This window comes from Nomascus leucogenys, chromosome 12, assembly GCF_006542625.1.
Source record: "Nomascus leucogenys isolate Asia chromosome 12, Asia_NLE_v1, whole genome shotgun sequence".
NCBI classification, from domain to species: Eukaryota; Metazoa; Chordata; class Mammalia; order Primates; family Hylobatidae; genus Nomascus; species Nomascus leucogenys.
In genome coordinates this window covers 22,832,994-22,850,828 of record NC_044392.1, presented here as the reverse complement: position 1 = coordinate 22,850,828, position 17,835 = coordinate 22,832,994, and the positions used below count along the sequence as shown (strand labels likewise).

The window sequence follows — 17,835 nt, the reverse complement described above, 5'->3', positions numbered from 1 at the left end:
AGTGAAGTGTTTGTGAAGGGGGACTGAATTTGGGGAATCAGGTCTGTTTTGGACATGTTTAGTCCCTATGGAGATGTCAGGTAGGTTGTTGAATATATGAATCTGGAGCTCTGGGGTAAAGTCAGATCTGAAGATATACGAGAGGTAACATATTTATAAGCCATGATTGGTTGAGAGGACCTAAAGAGAGAGTGTACATAAATAAGAAAACATTCTCACATTTAGAAATCTGATTATTTTTTAAAAGAAGGATGAGTCATCAAAGGAAACTAAAAAGGAGAGATCAATGAAGTAGGGGGAAAAAAACAAAAGCCCAGTAGATGAAGTATCTCAAGGAGGAGGAAAGTACTGAATATGTGAATATCAAATGCGAAAAAAGAGAGCTAAGATGAGAATGGGGAATTGACTGGGGGATTTGGCAAGATAAAAGTCATTGGTGACCTTGATAAGAGTTGCTTCATGGAAGTGTCAGGGCATGGCCTAGATTGGAGTAGATTTGAAAATGAGAGGTGAGGAAACAGCTACTGTGAAGGAGAGCAGAAAATAGGGACCATATTAGAAGGGGATGTGAGATTAAGAGAGGGATTTGTTTGTTTTTACTTCCTAAACTTTTAATTTTTGAGTCTTCTAGGTGAGCATTGTTTCTTTTTACAATTAGAAATTATTCATATAGGCTGGGCAGTGTGGCTCACACCTGTAATCCCAGCACTTTGGGAGGCCCAGATGGGCAGATCTGTTGAGGTCAGGAGTTCAAAATGAGCCTGACCAACATGGCAAAACCCCATCTCTACTAAAAATACAAAAATTAGCAGGGCGTGATGGTGCATGCCTGTAATCCCAGCTACTTAGGAGGCTGAGGCATAGGAATCATTTGAACCCAGGAAGCAGAGGTTGCAGCGAGCCATGTTCGCAGCACTGCACCTACCCTGCCTGGATCACAGAGCGAGATTCTGTCTCAAAAAAAATAAATAAATAAATTATTCATACAATAGCTACTTTTATTTTTAAAAAGAAATAAAGGAGGAATATGTCTTCATCTATGATTAACTACCAGATTGTTCAAGGGCTAAGCCTATTGTTACTAATATCTTAATCAATATAGGTCAACAGCCAGTAGAAAGAGATGCAAAAGGAGATTGATTTTCTGGAACATACTGACTTTCTTAGCCCTTGAGAGTTAAAATTAAATTATTTCAGAGCTCTCCATTACCATTCAGTAGTTGTTTATTCTGATAGTCCCCTTTTTATATAAAAATGCAAGTGATTAAATGATAAAATTTTTTAAAAAGAAGGCAAGTTTGTCACCTGAAATACCTCTTATCAATGTTCTAAGTTGCCTATATGCAAATACTAATCTCGGTATGAAGAATAATTTTGCAAAGGAAAGAACTTTTTTTCAGTCAAAAATTTTCTACACGTCTGGAATTTGGCATGCCACTTAAAGCAAAAAGTAATTTTTAAAATTACAGCTCTCAAGTATATGATATTTTACTGTTTCTCATAAGTGTTCTAATGAGAACTATTCTGTAGTTTATAGCTTTTACTTTTCGTGGATGTCCTTTTGGCTACCGCAAGATTATTGTTTAGTTATTTTATTGAGTTACAGTTAGTGTCTCAGTGTGGAGACTTTTGTCTTTTAGAGCAGATTTTTGCATTTGTGTTTATTTTTTAATTATTCTAAGGCTAAGTAAGTAAACAGTAAAAGATCATGGCATCCTAGTTTGTAAATTAAGAACATTACACATAGGCATTTACCTTCGAGGATTTTTGTTTTAAAGCTTTAGCAATCTGAAAAAAAGAACAAGTCTATTACCATAAGATGATAGGTGTTAATATACACAGACGAGTTTTTTTCCTTAGCTTTAACTTTTACATGTAATATTAATCTACACTGAAGGCCTTGAAAATACTGTGGGAAAATTAACCAGTGCTTAGAACAATGGCCTCAAACATTTTCTAATGTGGTATCTATCCTAGATAATCTTGAGTAGTCTCACCTAGCTAACTCAGAGAAGCATATTCACTCTGAGCTTCATGCTTGCATTTTCTACAAATAAGTTATCCTAATTATGCTTAAATTTTCAGTCTTTTCCACATAGTACCACAAATCAAAAGATAATGTAGATAATATGTAAGATCCCACCACCACCACGGGTTAACTCTGGTTCTTCTTTTGAACCATACAATACAGAAAATTATTTCAATGATTGTTATCTCAGTTTATCCAAGGATGGTACATAACTAGTGCCATTGCAAACCCATAGAAGGGTATTAATCCATCGTCTCTAAGAGAGACAAGTCTAATGGATACCTTACAGCATCTATTACAGGTATCTGATGGATACCTTACAGCGTTAGAGTTTGAGTCTCTCAGAATCCTGCTTGTAAAAGAGAGTTTGAGTCTCTCTTCTTAGAGCCCTGTCTGATAGACAATTTAACTTGAACTGTTAGTCATCCTAATTTTTTTGAGAGCCAGAATTATCTTTAAAGTAACATTTAAGTCAACTAAGCTGTTTTGGACTCTCTAAATTCATTCCCCAAAGTTTTTTTGTTGGTTTTTTTTTCCCCCTAGCTAATTGTAAACATTCTGTTTGAAGACCATTTTATTTTAACTGATCTTTTGGCCAAAGAGAAAATTGTTGCATTGTTATAGCAACGGTTTTTAGTTTTTTAAATTTAGAGATTCCATCCTCTTTAACTTTGTCTCTAGAGACAAATAATTGGATTTCATTAGGCTTTTTATACTTAGAGTAGTAATGGACTTTAATACAAAGAGAAGAAGTATGCCATGAATCTCCAAGGATTTTATAATTATATTGGTCCTAAATTATGACAAACCTAATAAGAAATTTTGTGTTATTTTATGTTCTCTAATGGTAGGAAAAATTGTTTATTGACATAATGAATTTCAGCTACAAATAGGCAAGCAAAAATGTTTTATGCTATTTTGTTATTTTAGGTTGTCGTGTCAACTGTATTCCAATATATTGCAAAATAAACCTAACAGCAGTAATATTAGAATAAAGAATTAATATATGGATATGTTCATCTGCAATGTGATTGTCATTTTATGAGCATAGTTAATTTATTTTTAAATTGTGAAATGCAAACTAGAGAGGTAATTCTGATGTTTAAAAAGTAGAATAACTTTTCATTTTAGGTAGCAGCGATGGTTCTGAACTAAGTGAAGAGACCTCATGGCCTGCTTTTGAAAGGTAAAATAAATTGTTCATTTGAACTACTTTGAGTTTATTTTGTCTGGGTTAAATAATGTAATACAAATTTTAAGAGATAATATTTACTACATATCCCTAAGCAATAAGTTTTCTACTGGTAAAAGAAATTAGAAGTTGATATTTAAGTTTGGGTATGTAAGTAATGGGAATGAATGATAATCTTATCTCTAAATGTTTATTTGGTGGCATGACACATGTATTTGAATTTTAATACATTTACATTTATAACTTAAAAATAATAACCGATCATCGACAAGTAACCTACTTACATATTCAAAAAATTATTTCTTAAGTTCTGGTTCATTTAAGTAATTTTAAGGCATTTAGTGGAGTGGTCAACTTTATTCTCTGCTGCTTTGTCAAGGACAAAATGATTTAATAAATTTTAAATTATACAAGTAAAGCAAGTTAAGGTTAGAATTTAAATTGTCATAAACTCAAAACTTTCAGAGTACACTTTTATACTGAAATACTCTTAAGTTGTGCTCCCTTCTCCTTCCTTTGTTGCTTTAAGCTGTTAAAGCTGTCATCTGCCTATAGCAAATATCATGCTATATTGAGGTCTAAGTACATATAAGATCTGAAGAATGTGACCAAACAATGCAAATAATTATTTATTAAATGTCCATTAGGATTCTTATGTTTTCACTGACCGTTTCAGTTCTGCCATTTCAGACTCATAAGGTATTTGGCTCTTGACCAAAATAATTGCTCTCTTTTTGTATGAACTAAGTAACTAAATTTCTAAAAATGCCTATATTCATTACTCAAGAGGGTCGTTTAGATTGAATGTTAAATGTCATATTAATACTGAAGTTGAAAATGTTCAATTGCCTAACTCCTTATCAGTCACAATTTTAGAAAACAATTTTAAATTAAACTTTATTTGAAATCATAAATTTCATGCTGTTTAACTGGAAAAATAGATCCTTATTTTTTATGTGACTTCATAAAGATTTCTCACTATTATGTGATTAAGATTTTGTTTATAAGTTCTGCATTGCAAAGTACTTTTGATCCTTTCTACTCTAATTATCAGTGTTCCCAACTTTTGTTCACTTTGTTTTGTGGGATAATAATAAGTAAAAACAAATTATTTTTATTTATTTTTGTATTATTTTTCTTCCAACCTTTACTTCTGATCTGTTCATTTGGGTTTGCCTGAAATGTGAGAAACACAAGAATTGCCTTTGACATGTTGTCTGAATTTGTTCAAATTGTCTTTCCCTCTAGAAAGAATGTAAAACCATCAGAAGTTGATTATAGAGTGTATTGTAATCTTTATATTTAAAAAATATTGGTTACAAAAAATATAACTAAATTGTTTTTTAGATTGCTTGACTTATGAGTAACCAGAATGGTGGTGTGTTAAATAATCTGTTCTCATCCCAGCAGGTTATTTATGAAGACAGTATTTAATGACATTGCCTTCACGTCTCAAAACAGTTTTTTTCCTTTATAACCTGTGTTTTGCTTTGCAGACATTTGTGGCTAAAAAAATCTACTTTTCTTATGCCAAGTTTAAATTAGTGGGCTCTTGGAACATTTTTAGAACAGTGAAATGAATGCTGCCCAGCAAGATTCAGACATGAAATAATAGAAAGTGAATAAAGAACTAGGATATAAAGTACTACTCATGGATAGTGAACTTGAAAAATGTACTCTGAATGTTAACATACCATTTTCTGTTATTTTCTAGACAGACATCAAATACATTGTTGTCTTATTTTCTAGACAGACGTCAAATACATTGTTTAAGTTGCTAAAATAATACTTTTTCTTTAAAACATCATTTATCAACAGTGCTACTTTCAGATTTTCCTAGGCAAAGAAGTATCAGTATTTTTATGTGTCTGTTTTTATTTTTTTGTTTTTAACTATTATGTGCCATTTTGGATAAGTATTAACTCATCATTTTTATCATTTATTGGCTTTGTCAGTTAATGTAGGAATAATATAAGGCCTATATTACTCATTCATTTCTTTTATTTACTATAAAGGATAAAGAGGAAAATAAAGTTTTCCTCATGAGTTTCATGTTTACGAGCCACATTGCTTTTAGGTGTCTTCATAGGGACATATAATAAAAATGAATTACTTATATAAATCCGGGCATCATATTTAAACTGGAATCCAAGAAGTGGTATAGAAACATAAGAATTTTTGAAGTATTTTTCAGGTTTTTTTTTATTATTTGGCTATAAATGCTCTTTAATTCTTTTAGCAGATTTGTGAAAGTGAATGTATATATAAATATATGGTGTGTACTAAATACCTCTAAGTATTTCTAGAGTCAATAGTAGAAGAAAAAATTGTTTGAAATCTACGCTGCATGCTTTAAAAAAGAAAGAGGAACAATCACATACTACCCTTTTGTAAGATTTAGAAAGCTATATTACAGGAAGAAACTATTATACTGTTCTAGGTATTGATAATGACTGTGTGAATAAAAGTATATGTAATATATACAATTTATAATGGAATCCAACAGGAACAGATTATACCATTCTCTCGGCCCAGTGACAAGAGTGGCACGAAATGGCTATCGAAGTCACATGAAGGCCAGCAGGTACAATTCCCCTGCATTCAGGGGTCACAGAACTCCCTTACGGTGTTGGTGATTGGCTTACATGGGTGTGGTCTGACATTATTTCTCTTTTTTCTCAACTAATTGATTTAAAAACTAAACAAATTACCCAGAAAAACTTTCTTTCCAAGATCTAATGTAAAGATAAATTTCAACTATTCTTTCTGATCCACAGAGCTAATTGCTAAAACTTGCATCTTAATGTTATTTATTTTAAAATGCTTCCAAATTGGTAGCCTTTAAACTGCACAGGTCTTTCTAATGCTGATAGTTTTTGAATGAACAATATAAAAATCTGCTTGTTTATTCATAAGTTGTAATCAAAGCATTTACTTTGCTAATAAATTTATATTTGATTTGTCTTTTTAAAAAGTTTTTCAGATAAACTACAGGTCCTGAATGTAGACGAGTCTATTTCATAAAATAATCATTTGTATATTTAAATTCATATTCGTTCAGTTGTTTGTCTAGTTAAACCAGGTCTCTTTTGGACCGTTATTAGCTGTGGAGGCAGATAAGGGTGGTGTATTGATTGGGAACGTGGGGTTTAGTGGTGATGGGTAATCAATTCATAATACAACAAAATACCAAACCTCAGAAGCAAACTTTACATCAGTTTGATGGTGTCTAATCTCTCTGCATATATCTCCCTGAATATAAATAGCTCTAGCATGAAATTTCTACTGGTTTATAGGTTCTTAAGTCACTCTGAAGACACCTAAATAATCACAAAGGAATAAACTGGCAAACTTTAGTTTTCCTTGCTCTTATAGGAATTCTGCAGCTCATGTCAAGTCACCAGTGACATTTTTATCAGCATGTATGTTTAATTGGCTCATGTAGAAATCATTAATCATTGTATTAAACATAGGACCTTAAATCAATGAGGGAAAGATATTAAAGTGTTGGTCATTTTGTGATTTTTTTTTTTTTAAAGATAACATGAAAAGGAAATCTTGAGTTTTGGGTTTTTTCCTTTCGTGGAGAGCTATTAGGCCATAATCACTTATCCATTGACACCATTTAAATGTTATTAAAATGTATTACAGAAAACTAGTTTTTAAAATATTTTATTATTGACTTTATTACTTCTTTCTGCTATTTTAGAATTAAATTAAGCATGTTTTCTTTTTTTCTTTTTGAGCTTGTATTTTTATTTTCAGTTTTATATATACTTAAATACTTTTAACAAATAGAATCCTCATTTTTCCTACCAGGACTTAAAGTTTCTATGGGGAAAATAAGGTTGCAACAGTGATGCAGTGTGGCATGTTAAGAAGAAGAAAACAAATCTTGAATTTTTGATTTAATATTTACTAAAGTGAATTACTGCATTCTTTTTAAATTATACTTGTTCAAATATGTAATAAAGTGTGTTTTTTAACCATCTGCTGACTTTAATAACTTTCTAATCAACTTTTTGTGACAGCTTATAAATTTCAAGATTAATAAACCTTTAAAATTGTCAGTGTCTTCTCAGCTCTGAATAAAGTAACAAAGTTTTAAAATTAAGAATAATTACATTTTATTTAAGTACCTACTTGATGACTATTATAGACAAAAGCTCTTATGTGTTCTTTTCTTCGTTATTATAGTTCTGCAGAATCAGAAGATTTGGCAGTACATTTATATCCAGGAGCTGTTACTATTCAAGGTGTTCTCAGGAGAAAAACTTTGTTAAAAGAAGGCAAAAAGCCTACAGTAAGATTTCATCATATTATATTTTAATACACCTCTAAAAATATGCAAATGTATAAGACTCTGTAAAAGTACTAAAACAATTAAAACCTGATTATAGTAGACTTGAAATAATATTAAATAAGGTCCTCCCCCTTATCCTTGGGCCATCCATTCCAAGACCCCCCAGAGATGACTGAAACCTCAGATAGTACCAAACCAAATTATCATCATTTGGAACATGTTTTTGTTCATGTCTTCCATCCACAAATATAATACCTTTTCTATATTAACTAAGCACTTAACCCCACACAGTAGCCGTAACTTTTGCAGTTTGCGTTGCAATAGCAAAACCAGCATGAATTTCTTTTTCCTTCTTCACAATTTCACAGATAGAAAATCTGTTCTTACCATGGATCTTAGCAACCTTAGCATCTAATTTTTCTTTTCTTAACCCAAGAACTTTTCTTTTCACTTAAGGAAGCAGTGGGGAGTGGGGCACAAGGGTAGCACGTATAGTGTGGAGACGCTGGACAAAGAAAGGGATGATTATGTCCACAGAAGCACAGAGCAGAACTGTGTGAGATTTTATCATGTTACTCAGAACAACACGTGATTTTAAAACCTGTGAATTGTTTATTTCTCAAATTTTCCAATAGATATTTTTAGACTATGGTTGTCTGTGGGTAACTGAAACCACAGATAAGAGGGAAAATATTGTACACATTTGTTTCACCATGTTTTCTTAAAGTGTTATGTGTGCCATATAGATTTCTGTTAAATCATGTGTTAAGGGTGCTTAAATCCTGTACTTTTTTTTTTACCCCCATTATAGTTCTTATACAAAATTATTTCTTAGAGAACCCTGAAAGTGTATCATGAAGAAGTATTTTAGTATTAAGTTTAGGTAAAATAGAAAATAGAGTAACAACCCTAAAAAATGGAATTTGATTGTGTTTTATCACTTTATTTAAATTCCTGTAATACAGTTTTGTTTTCTACATAACATAGAACCCAAATATTAAATGCTTTCCAAACCATAACTATACTGGGGGGAAAAAAAAGGAAAATTGGTGGAACAAAGCTCTTAATATATATCAAAGAAGTTTCTTCTTCCTCAACGCCAGCATAGTAGTTTGACTACTAAGGAACAATTTTTTTCCCTTTCTCAAATTTGAAATATAAAACCTTTGTTATATATTCACACTTAAAGCTTTTGAAGATATGGGGGCTTCATATAAGTAATCTTATTTTGTTGTTTATATCACAGTAAGCCAAAGGCACATACAAATCAAGAATCTCTTAGGCAGGCTAGTGAACTCAGAATTGCATGTCAGTTGAAGCATTACCATACCTTTTGTGTGCTGGATGCTAGAAATAGAGCAGTGAACAAGGTGAGGCAAAGTGTCTTCCTCCTGGATTACATTTCAGTGAGGAGAAATAGAGAATAAGGCTTTAAAATAAGGTCATAGGATACAGAATGATGGGGCAAGGAGGGATGCCACTGTGGCAAAACATTTGAGCTGAGATCTGAATGAGGAAGGTGAGTTAACTGTGAATATCTAGAGTTCAGGAGACAAGAAGGCTTGTGTAGTTTACGCCTTGAAATTGGGGAAGGTGGAGGAGATCAGGTAAGAGGCAAAAGCTGGAGTTGTTTGATGATAAATTAAACATGAAGTATAAGAGAAAGAGTGAAAACAAAGATAACTTCTAGGTTTGGGGACTGAGGTGGGTGTATGTTGGGGACATTTATTGGAATGGGGGGCAGGTCAGTCTTGGCCAAGTTCAGTTTGATATGCTTATTAAACATACAAGTGGAGGTGTCATTGTGGCTGTTGAAAAAGTATGGATCATGAGGTCAGCAGAGAGGTGGCAGGGAGAGAGATTTGGGAGTCATTAGCATACAGATAGATAGCATTTGAAATATGGAACTGGATGATAGATTATCTAAGAAGAAAGTATAGCTAGAGAAGAAAACAAGGTTGGAGATGGGGCTCTGTAGCATTAAAGGTCTCCCACAAAGAAGAGTATAAAGGAAAACTAGGGAACTGTTGTCCCAGAAGCCTAGCAGTTACAGTACTTCAAAAAGCAAAGAGTGGCCAGCTGGGTCAGATGCTGTTAAGAGGCTGGCTATGATAAGGACAGAGGCTTTGCTAAAATTACAATCATCAGTGACCTTGATGGCCCAAAAGCCAAATGAAGTGAGTTAAGTAGAAAATGGGCAAAACAGAAGAAGTAGAGGCAAGATTTAGAGACACCCTTGCAAGAAGTTATGCTGTAAAAAGGAGAAGAGAAATTGGTTGGTGTCTGGGGGGTGAGGAGATGGGTCAAGGGAGGGATTTTAAAGGTGGGAGTACTATTAAGGTTCATTTGTATAATGATGGTAGAGGGAGAGAGATTGAGAAGCAATGGAGTTAATTGCAAAAGCAAACTTCCTTAAAAAGTGAGAGATAGTTGGAATCTAGGGCATAAAAAGAGAGTTGAGTTTGCCTTTAGATAGACTTGGGGTTAACTATTCTATTGTAGCTGGAAGAAAGACTGAGTACGTGGGTCTACAAACAGGTAGTTAGATGGAAGTGACAGGAGTATTTGAGATTAAGATTTCAGAAGTGATACAGCTCAACTCTGAGGTTAGGACTTTGGTTGAAGTGAAGTGGACTTGATCATTGGTGCTTAGAATGTAAAGAAACTAAGAAGCCAGGAGCATTGTAATAGTATATTCCTGTGTTTGTCCTATCCAGGTAGCATCTTGGACAAAATATTGGGCAGCTTTGTGTGGGACACAGCTTTTTTACTATGCTGCCAAATCTCTAAAGGCTACAGAAAGAAAACATGTAAGTATTTGTTCTCTACATTTTTAACATGGTTTCCCAGACTGTTCATGGTTATAAAGAAAGCAGTCCTAATGGGATACCAAGGTTTTTTGGGTTTGCTCTTGTTTTTTCCTATCTTCTAGTCCAAAAGTTCTTACATGTATTTCTTTTTTAAATACCATTTTTCCATTGCAAATGTCAAAACTGCACATTACGCTTATCTATTTTGTCATCAAAGCTTTCTCAAATCTGGAGTTTCCTGTTCAATATTGTTCAAAACTATTGCCTTGGAGTTTCCTTTCTTAATCAGCAAAATGTGGAAATGTGGGACCAACATCTAAAGTTCTTTCCACCTCAATCTCTGGTTCAGTGATTCTTCCCAACAATGAAGAGGAGTGATCAATTACAACAGTTACTGCAGTCAGTTTCTTGTGCTTCATATTACTTAAAAGAAGCCTCTTTTTCACACTGTAGAATTTTCCCATAAATCTTTTTTGCATGCTGTTTTGTTTTTACATACCAGTGATAGAATCTTTGAAAGGAAGAATGATTTCCTATGTTGCATTAATAAAATCTGAGAGGAATTTTATTTCTAAGTCACAAGTTTTGGGGGAGAAAAATTAAGTGGTTTATCCTACTGAGGAAAGGTAAGCCAGTGAAGAAAAATTTAAGTCCTTTTTCTACTTAAAATTTAACCAAATGATACTGTGTAATTCAGAGTAATTCAGAGAAACTCTTCTTTATTCTCATAGTTTTAGCCCTTTAATCAAACCAGAGGTATAGAAAAGAACATTGTTGGTTTAAATGAATGTAGGAAGTACCATAAGATAGCATTGCCTTTCTTTATCAGCCATACCCACCACCTGCCACTGTCCTGACCATTATGACTCATTGTCTTGCTTTTCTTCAGAGTGTTAGCATATATGTTTCCCTAATGAATCCATGGTTTCATTTTTTAACTGTACCTCAGTGGGATCATATATATTCTTAAGCACTAGCTTTTTTGCTCACTATTATTATATAATTGTTAAGATAGCTCTTGCATTGAGATAAAGGACTTGAGTGAAGGATCATGGAGATTTCTTCTGTGAATATTCATTTTTTGTATTCTGGTCAAATTGACAATAATGCCTATATACCCTACAACATTTACACAGATTAGTTTTCCTAGAACAATTTGTAGAGTTAGTACTCCTGTTCTCAAAGTGAGAAAAAGGTTGGATTCATTCAGTTCAATTAAATCCTTTATCTTCATATAGAAAGTAACTTTTCACATAGCCACTTTGAGATACTTGCTGGATAGATTTCACTTAGCTGACTGTTGTAGAAAAGTCATTATTCAAAATAAAATGGTTATTTTGTTTTTTTGTTTTTTCTTAGTTTCAATGAGAAAAAGTCCAAATTAGAGAAATTATAACTGAATTTGTCATCTAATGGATATGTTAAATATTGCTTTGTGCTTTGCATTGTTGCTTGTGCATAAAAAGTTACTAGTATGTTATAGTTTGGGTTTTTAATTACATGAGGTTTTTGATAGGTAATGTATGCAAAATGTTTGGAAATTAAAGCATAGCGGGTTGTGAGAAAATCTTATTGAGTACCATGGAAATTGACCACATTTCTCATCTTTTCTAATTAAATTAAAATATAATTAAAGAATAAATTTGAAGAACAGGTTAGAGGGTATAGAGACAGGTCTATATCTATATTTAGTATTAATTTTGAGATAGAAAAATATGGCACAGAACTAAATGGAAGAAAAAAATTTTAATCGTTTTCAAATAAAGTTAAAATACAAATAAATTGGAGGAAAATATCTGCTATATGTAAGCAACCGATAAAGGATTAAAATCACTATTTAAACATAGCACCACCTGTATTGTTGTTGTTTTTGGGGTTTTTTTTTTTTTTTTTCCAAAATATTTAACCTGAATCTTATGAGGAAATAATCAAATGCAAATTGTGGGACATTCTATGAGACAACTGGCCTAGATTCTTAAAAAGACAAAAACTTGGCAGGTGGAGTAAGGGCAGGGGGACAGGAGGACTGTTCTAGATTAAAGGAGACTTGACAACTAAATGCCATGTATGTTTTTTAGTTGAATCCTGGAGTTATATTGGGGAAAAAATTTAAAAAGCTATAAAGGTTATTATTGGAACAACTTAAGAAAATGTAATATGGACTTTATGTGGTTGTCTCTTCAATTTCTTAGAAATGACAATTATGTTGTGATTGTATAGGAATATATTCTTGTTATTAAAAGACACATGTTGAAATATTTAGGGTTCAATATTAGGATGTCTGCAATTTGCATTTGAATGTTCAGAGAGATCAAATACAAAAATGTAGATTAAGGATATATGGCTAATCATTGTGGCATTCTCAACTTCTATACAGTTTGAAATTTTTCAAAATAAGCTGGAGGAGAAAAAAATCATAGATTAAAATACACCTGTTCATGTATATATATAAACCCAGAAGTGGGACATATGGAAGTCTGTATACCTTATTTTAGTATTCTATAAAGTATATTTTTTTTGCCTATGAAGAACAGAGTTTGTGTGGGTAGAGTGATCAACCTCACTTACTATTTAAAAATGCAAATTAAGGGAGACACTTTCCTGCCATTAGACAAAAATTTAAAAGATTGATGATATACATTGGTCATGATATGGGGAAACAGACTGTCATCCATGGCTGGTAAAAATCTAAATTGGTATTGCTTTTGTGGTGGCCAGTCCGAGTCAGTATTTGGCTTGGTAATAACCAGAAATTCCTCATCTGAGAATCTGTCCTACAGAAATTTTTGAACAGGTGCAAAAGATTATCTGTAGAAGACTATTTCTATAATATTTATGACAACAGAAATCTGGAAATACCCAAAATACTTATCAATAAGGAAATGGTTACTGATAGATGAAAAACACAAGTCAGAGTGTAAATATATTCCCCATTAATATGTAAAAACCAACAGCAGCAATGACACAAGCCTCTGATATAATAAATGCATAGAATAAGGTCTGGAGGTTGTCACCTCAAGTGATGATTATGTCTGGGGAATGTGATGGGATTCAGCTGGTGTTTAAAGGGCATTTGCACTCTAGTTTCATCCCTGTTTCTGAAGCAGTTTATGTTGCTTGAGTTACTTTTTATTTTTTGAAAAAAGGAATTGAGGTAGAAGTTTTTAGGCTTAGGAAAAGAATATTAGAAGATCATACTATTCATGTTGAAGTACATTTATGAGCTGTCAAACCAGCAGTCCTGTGGTGGGGCCAATTTCATTCTTCACAGTACTAAAACTTATTGATTTCTTTAGCTTTCATATTTCAATTTCATGTTGTTATAAATGTGCCATGTTCATTCTTTTTCCCATTTCCTTTAATCATGAAGCGTATCATACATACAAAAGAAGATAGGTAGTGTACATGTACATTTTAAAGCATAATAAATAAAATGAACACCTGTATACTCTCCATCCAGTATGAGGAACAGAATGTTACTACAACCATCAAAGCCTTCCCAGAGGCATCCACTTCTTTCCTGTGAACCATATCCACAGCCTGTCGCTGTCCTGAATTTCTTTTTAATTGTCACCTTGTTTTTCTTTAGTGTTTTACCATGTACACTTCCTTATACAATGCACTGTTTCATTTTTAAACAATACCTGAATGGCTTCACATACATAGTCTTAAGCACTAGCTTAAGCCAGCCTGTTCTTTTATAACTGCCCTTTCTCACAATTAAAAAAAGAAGTTGTAGCTAAAATAAGAATAATAAAAGAATGGTTAACTACAAAAGTAATAGACATGCTAAGAATACCCTTCTTTTTTGAAAAATACAAGTAAGAATATTGTCATTAAGAATTATCTGGTTGCAGGGAGCTGAGATCACACAACTGCACCACAGCCTGGGCAACAGAGTGAGACTGTCTCAAGAAAAAAAAGAACCCTGATAGCACTGCTGATTTATTACATCATCAGATTTAAGATAGCATAGCTACTAAAATGCAAATGTCCTTCCTATAAGTAGTACAGTAATTCAGAAAAAAACAACAGATAAATATATCATATTCACAAACATATTATGCTGTCTGGGAATAGAGAATAGGTCAGTTAGGTTTTGATGAAGAGTTGAAGCTGGGAAGGTCTGGAAAGTAGGAGATGATCTGAAGAAGGCATGCCTAGGATGAAATTCAGCAGTAAAAGGCCCCAGGCTGACCGAGACCAGCATGAAGTCACAAATCTCATCTTTCATTAGGAGAAACTGGAAATACACTCCCTAACACTGAAGTTTTGCTAGAATAAACCATAAATTTTCTGTTTCCACTAATCATCTTTTTTTCTCTCAGTTCAAATCAACATCCAATAAGAATGTATCTGTGGTAGGATGGATGGTGATGATGGCTGATGACCCTGAACATCCTGATCTCTTCCTGCTGACTGACTCTGAGAAAGGTGAATTGTTAGAATAACTGGGGCTTATGATACTGCATATATATATGTGTTTGTGTATTTGTATGTATGTATGTGTGTGTGTGTGTGTATACATGTCATATATATAATGTTTTATGCATACATGAAGAACTTGATGAGCCAAAACCTAGTTTCACTGGAATACTCCAGAGGGAAAGTGCTTGTATAGTTTTATCTATTGGGAAATACTTCTGTCCCATTATGTATTTTAATAATATTTTTGGAGCTTATTTTCTTTGCTCCATGGGCATATGCTTGAAAATTAAAAGCCCAGCTAATCCCTGGAGACCTAACTAGGAAAGGAGGGAGGGAATTTGAGAATATATACCCCACTGTTACTTCAAATTTTTAGAGACTTTCCATATAGGCCCTACTCCTTCCTTCATCAATACCTTGAAATGGACTGTTATTCTTAAGTTCTGAAAGTGGCAGAGTTTTCCTTTAAATATTTATTCTGTCACTTTTAATTAAATTATTCAGAACCAATATTCTGCAGTCTTATCCACACAGATCTAGAGATGCCACACAATTATTGTATTTATTTAGATGTATTTTATTCTAAAGAATATTTAAGAACAAAATTATTTCTTTTAATCCATAAGCAGCAAAACAGTGACTTTCTGAATATATTTGACTCAGATCACTTTCCAAGTTAATTATAATATTTTACATACAGTATATAGAGAGACACTTATGAATAAAATAACTGGCTATTGACCATTGGAGTTTATAAAGTAGATATGAGAAATTGGAGGATGGACCATGTAGAATCACATCATATGTTCTTACTCTACCTGTGACTGTAGTGGATACCTCAAGGCTCATCAGAAAATATCCCCAAGTGGTTGCTTTTCTTCCATCATAACAACTGCTAGCTATTGACAAGTACCAGAAAGATACTTTCAGCAGTTCACAACTGGAATACTATGTTACCTTTTATTGACTTCACAAGTATATTTTGACCTCTGTTTATTTGGATACTATTTTGTATCAACAGATATCCCACTTTTATGATGTTTCAGTGTTTTAAGTAAATAAGTAAGCAAATATGTTGGAGGCAGGAAAAAATAATAATACCAAAATGTCTTGTTTTTAGATTAAGTAGATTGATTTACAGAATAAATACACCCTACTCAACATTTTTTTCCCGTAAGTTATTGGGGTACAGGTGGTGTCTGGTTACATGAGTAAGTTCTTTAGTGGTGATTTGTGAGATTTTGGTGCACCCATCATCCAAGCAGCATACACTGCACTCTATTTGTAGTCTTTTGTCCCTCATCTCCCTTCTCACTTTTCTCCCCAAGTCCCCAAAGTCCATTGTATCATTCTTATGCTTTTGCATCCTCATAGCTTAGCTCCCACATATCAGTGAGAACATATGATGTTTGGTTTTCCATTCCTCAGTTACTTCACTTAGAATAATGGTCTCCAGTCTCATCCAGTTCACTGCAAATGCTGTTAATTCATTCCTTTTTATGGCTGCGTAGTATTCTATCACATATATATACCACAGTTTATTTATCCACTTGTTGATTGATGGGCATTTGGGTTGGTTCCACGATTTTGCAATTGTGAATTTGCTGCTGTGAACATGCGCATGCAAGTATCTTTTTCATATAATGACTTCTTTTCCTCTGGGTAGATACCCAGTAGTGGGATTGCTAGATCAAATGGTAATTCTACTTTTAGTTCCTCAAGGAATCGCCACACTGTATTCCATAGTGGCTGTACTAGTTTACATTCCCACCAGCAGTGTAGAAGTGTTGCATGTTTACCACATCCATGCCAACATCTACTGTTTTTTCTTTTTTTTTCTTTTTGCCATTCTTGCAGGAGTAAGGTAGTATCCTCATTGTAGTTTTGATTTGCATTTCCCTGATGATTAGTGATGTGGAGCATTTTTTCATTTGTTTGTTGGCCATTTGTGTATCTTCTTTTGAGAATTGTCTATTCATGTCCTTAGCTCACTTTTCGATGGGATTGGTTTTTTTCTTACTGATTTGTTTTGAGTTCATTGTAGATTCTGGATGTTAGTCCTTTGTCAGATGTATAGATTGTGAAGATTTTTCTCCCACTCTGTGGGTTGTCTGTTTACTCTGCTGACTGTTCCTTTTGCTGTGCAAACGCTCTTAATTTAATTAGGTCTCAACTATTTATCTTTGTTTTTATTGCATTTGCTTTTGGGTTCTTGGTCATGAAATCCTTGTGTAAGCCAATGTCTAGAAGGGTTTTCCAATGTTGTCTTCTAGAATTTTTATAGTTTCAGGTCTTAGATTTAAGTCCTTAATTCATCTTGAGTTGATTTTTGTATAAGGTGAGAGATGAGGATCCAGTTTCACTCTCCTACATGCGGCTAGCCAATTATCCCAGCACCATTAGTTAAAAAGAGTGTCCTTTCCCCACTTTATGTTTTTGTTTGCTTTGTTGAAGATCAGTTGGCTGTAAGTATTTGGGTTTACTTCAGAGTTCTCTATTCTATTCCATTGGTCTATGTGCTTATTTTCATACCAGTACCATGCTGTTTTGGTGACTGTGGCCTTATGGTATAGTTTGAAATCAGGTAGTGTGATGCCTCCAGATTTATTCTTTTCACTTGGTCTTGCTTCAGCTGTGGTGGGCTCTTTTTTGATTGTATACGAATTTTAGAGTTGTTTTTTCTAATTCTGTGAAGAATGATAGTGGTATTTTGATGGTGATTGCATTGAATTTGTAGATTGCTTTTGGCAGTATAGTCATTTTCCCAATATTGATTCTACCCATCCATGAGCATAGGATGTGTTTCCATTTATTTGTGTCATCAGTGATTTTTTTCAGCAGTGTTTTGTAGTTTACTTGTAGGGATCTTTTGACTCCTTTGTTAGGTATATTCCTAAGCGGTTTTTTTGTTTTGTTTTGTTTTGTTTTGTTTTGTTTTGTTTTGTTTTACAACTATTATAAAAGGCATTGAGTTCTTGATTTGATTCTCTGTTTGGTTGCTGTTGGTGTATAGAAGCCTACTCAAAATTTTGAATTCAAAGCCCCAGCCTCCTTCCCATATCAAAGGCATAAT

General features: G+C 33.3%; 1 protein-coding gene across 2 annotated transcripts in view; it reads left to right on the top strand.

Annotated features, from left to right (window-relative positions):
- Window positions 1-17,835, top strand: part of RALGPS2 (Ral GEF with PH domain and SH3 binding motif 2) — a 203,225-nt gene that overhangs the window by 168,825 nt on the left and 16,565 nt on the right. For both annotated transcript variants that reach the window (XM_030823929.1, XM_030823930.1), the window contains 4 exons: window positions 3,161-3,215; window positions 7,419-7,524; window positions 10,242-10,334; window positions 14,663-14,768. In XM_030823929.1, coding sequence (XP_030679789.1) covers window positions 3,161-3,215; window positions 7,419-7,524; window positions 10,242-10,334; window positions 14,663-14,768 — 360 coding nt within the window. The remainder of the gene's footprint in view (window positions 1-3,160; window positions 3,216-7,418; window positions 7,525-10,241; window positions 10,335-14,662; window positions 14,769-17,835) is intronic.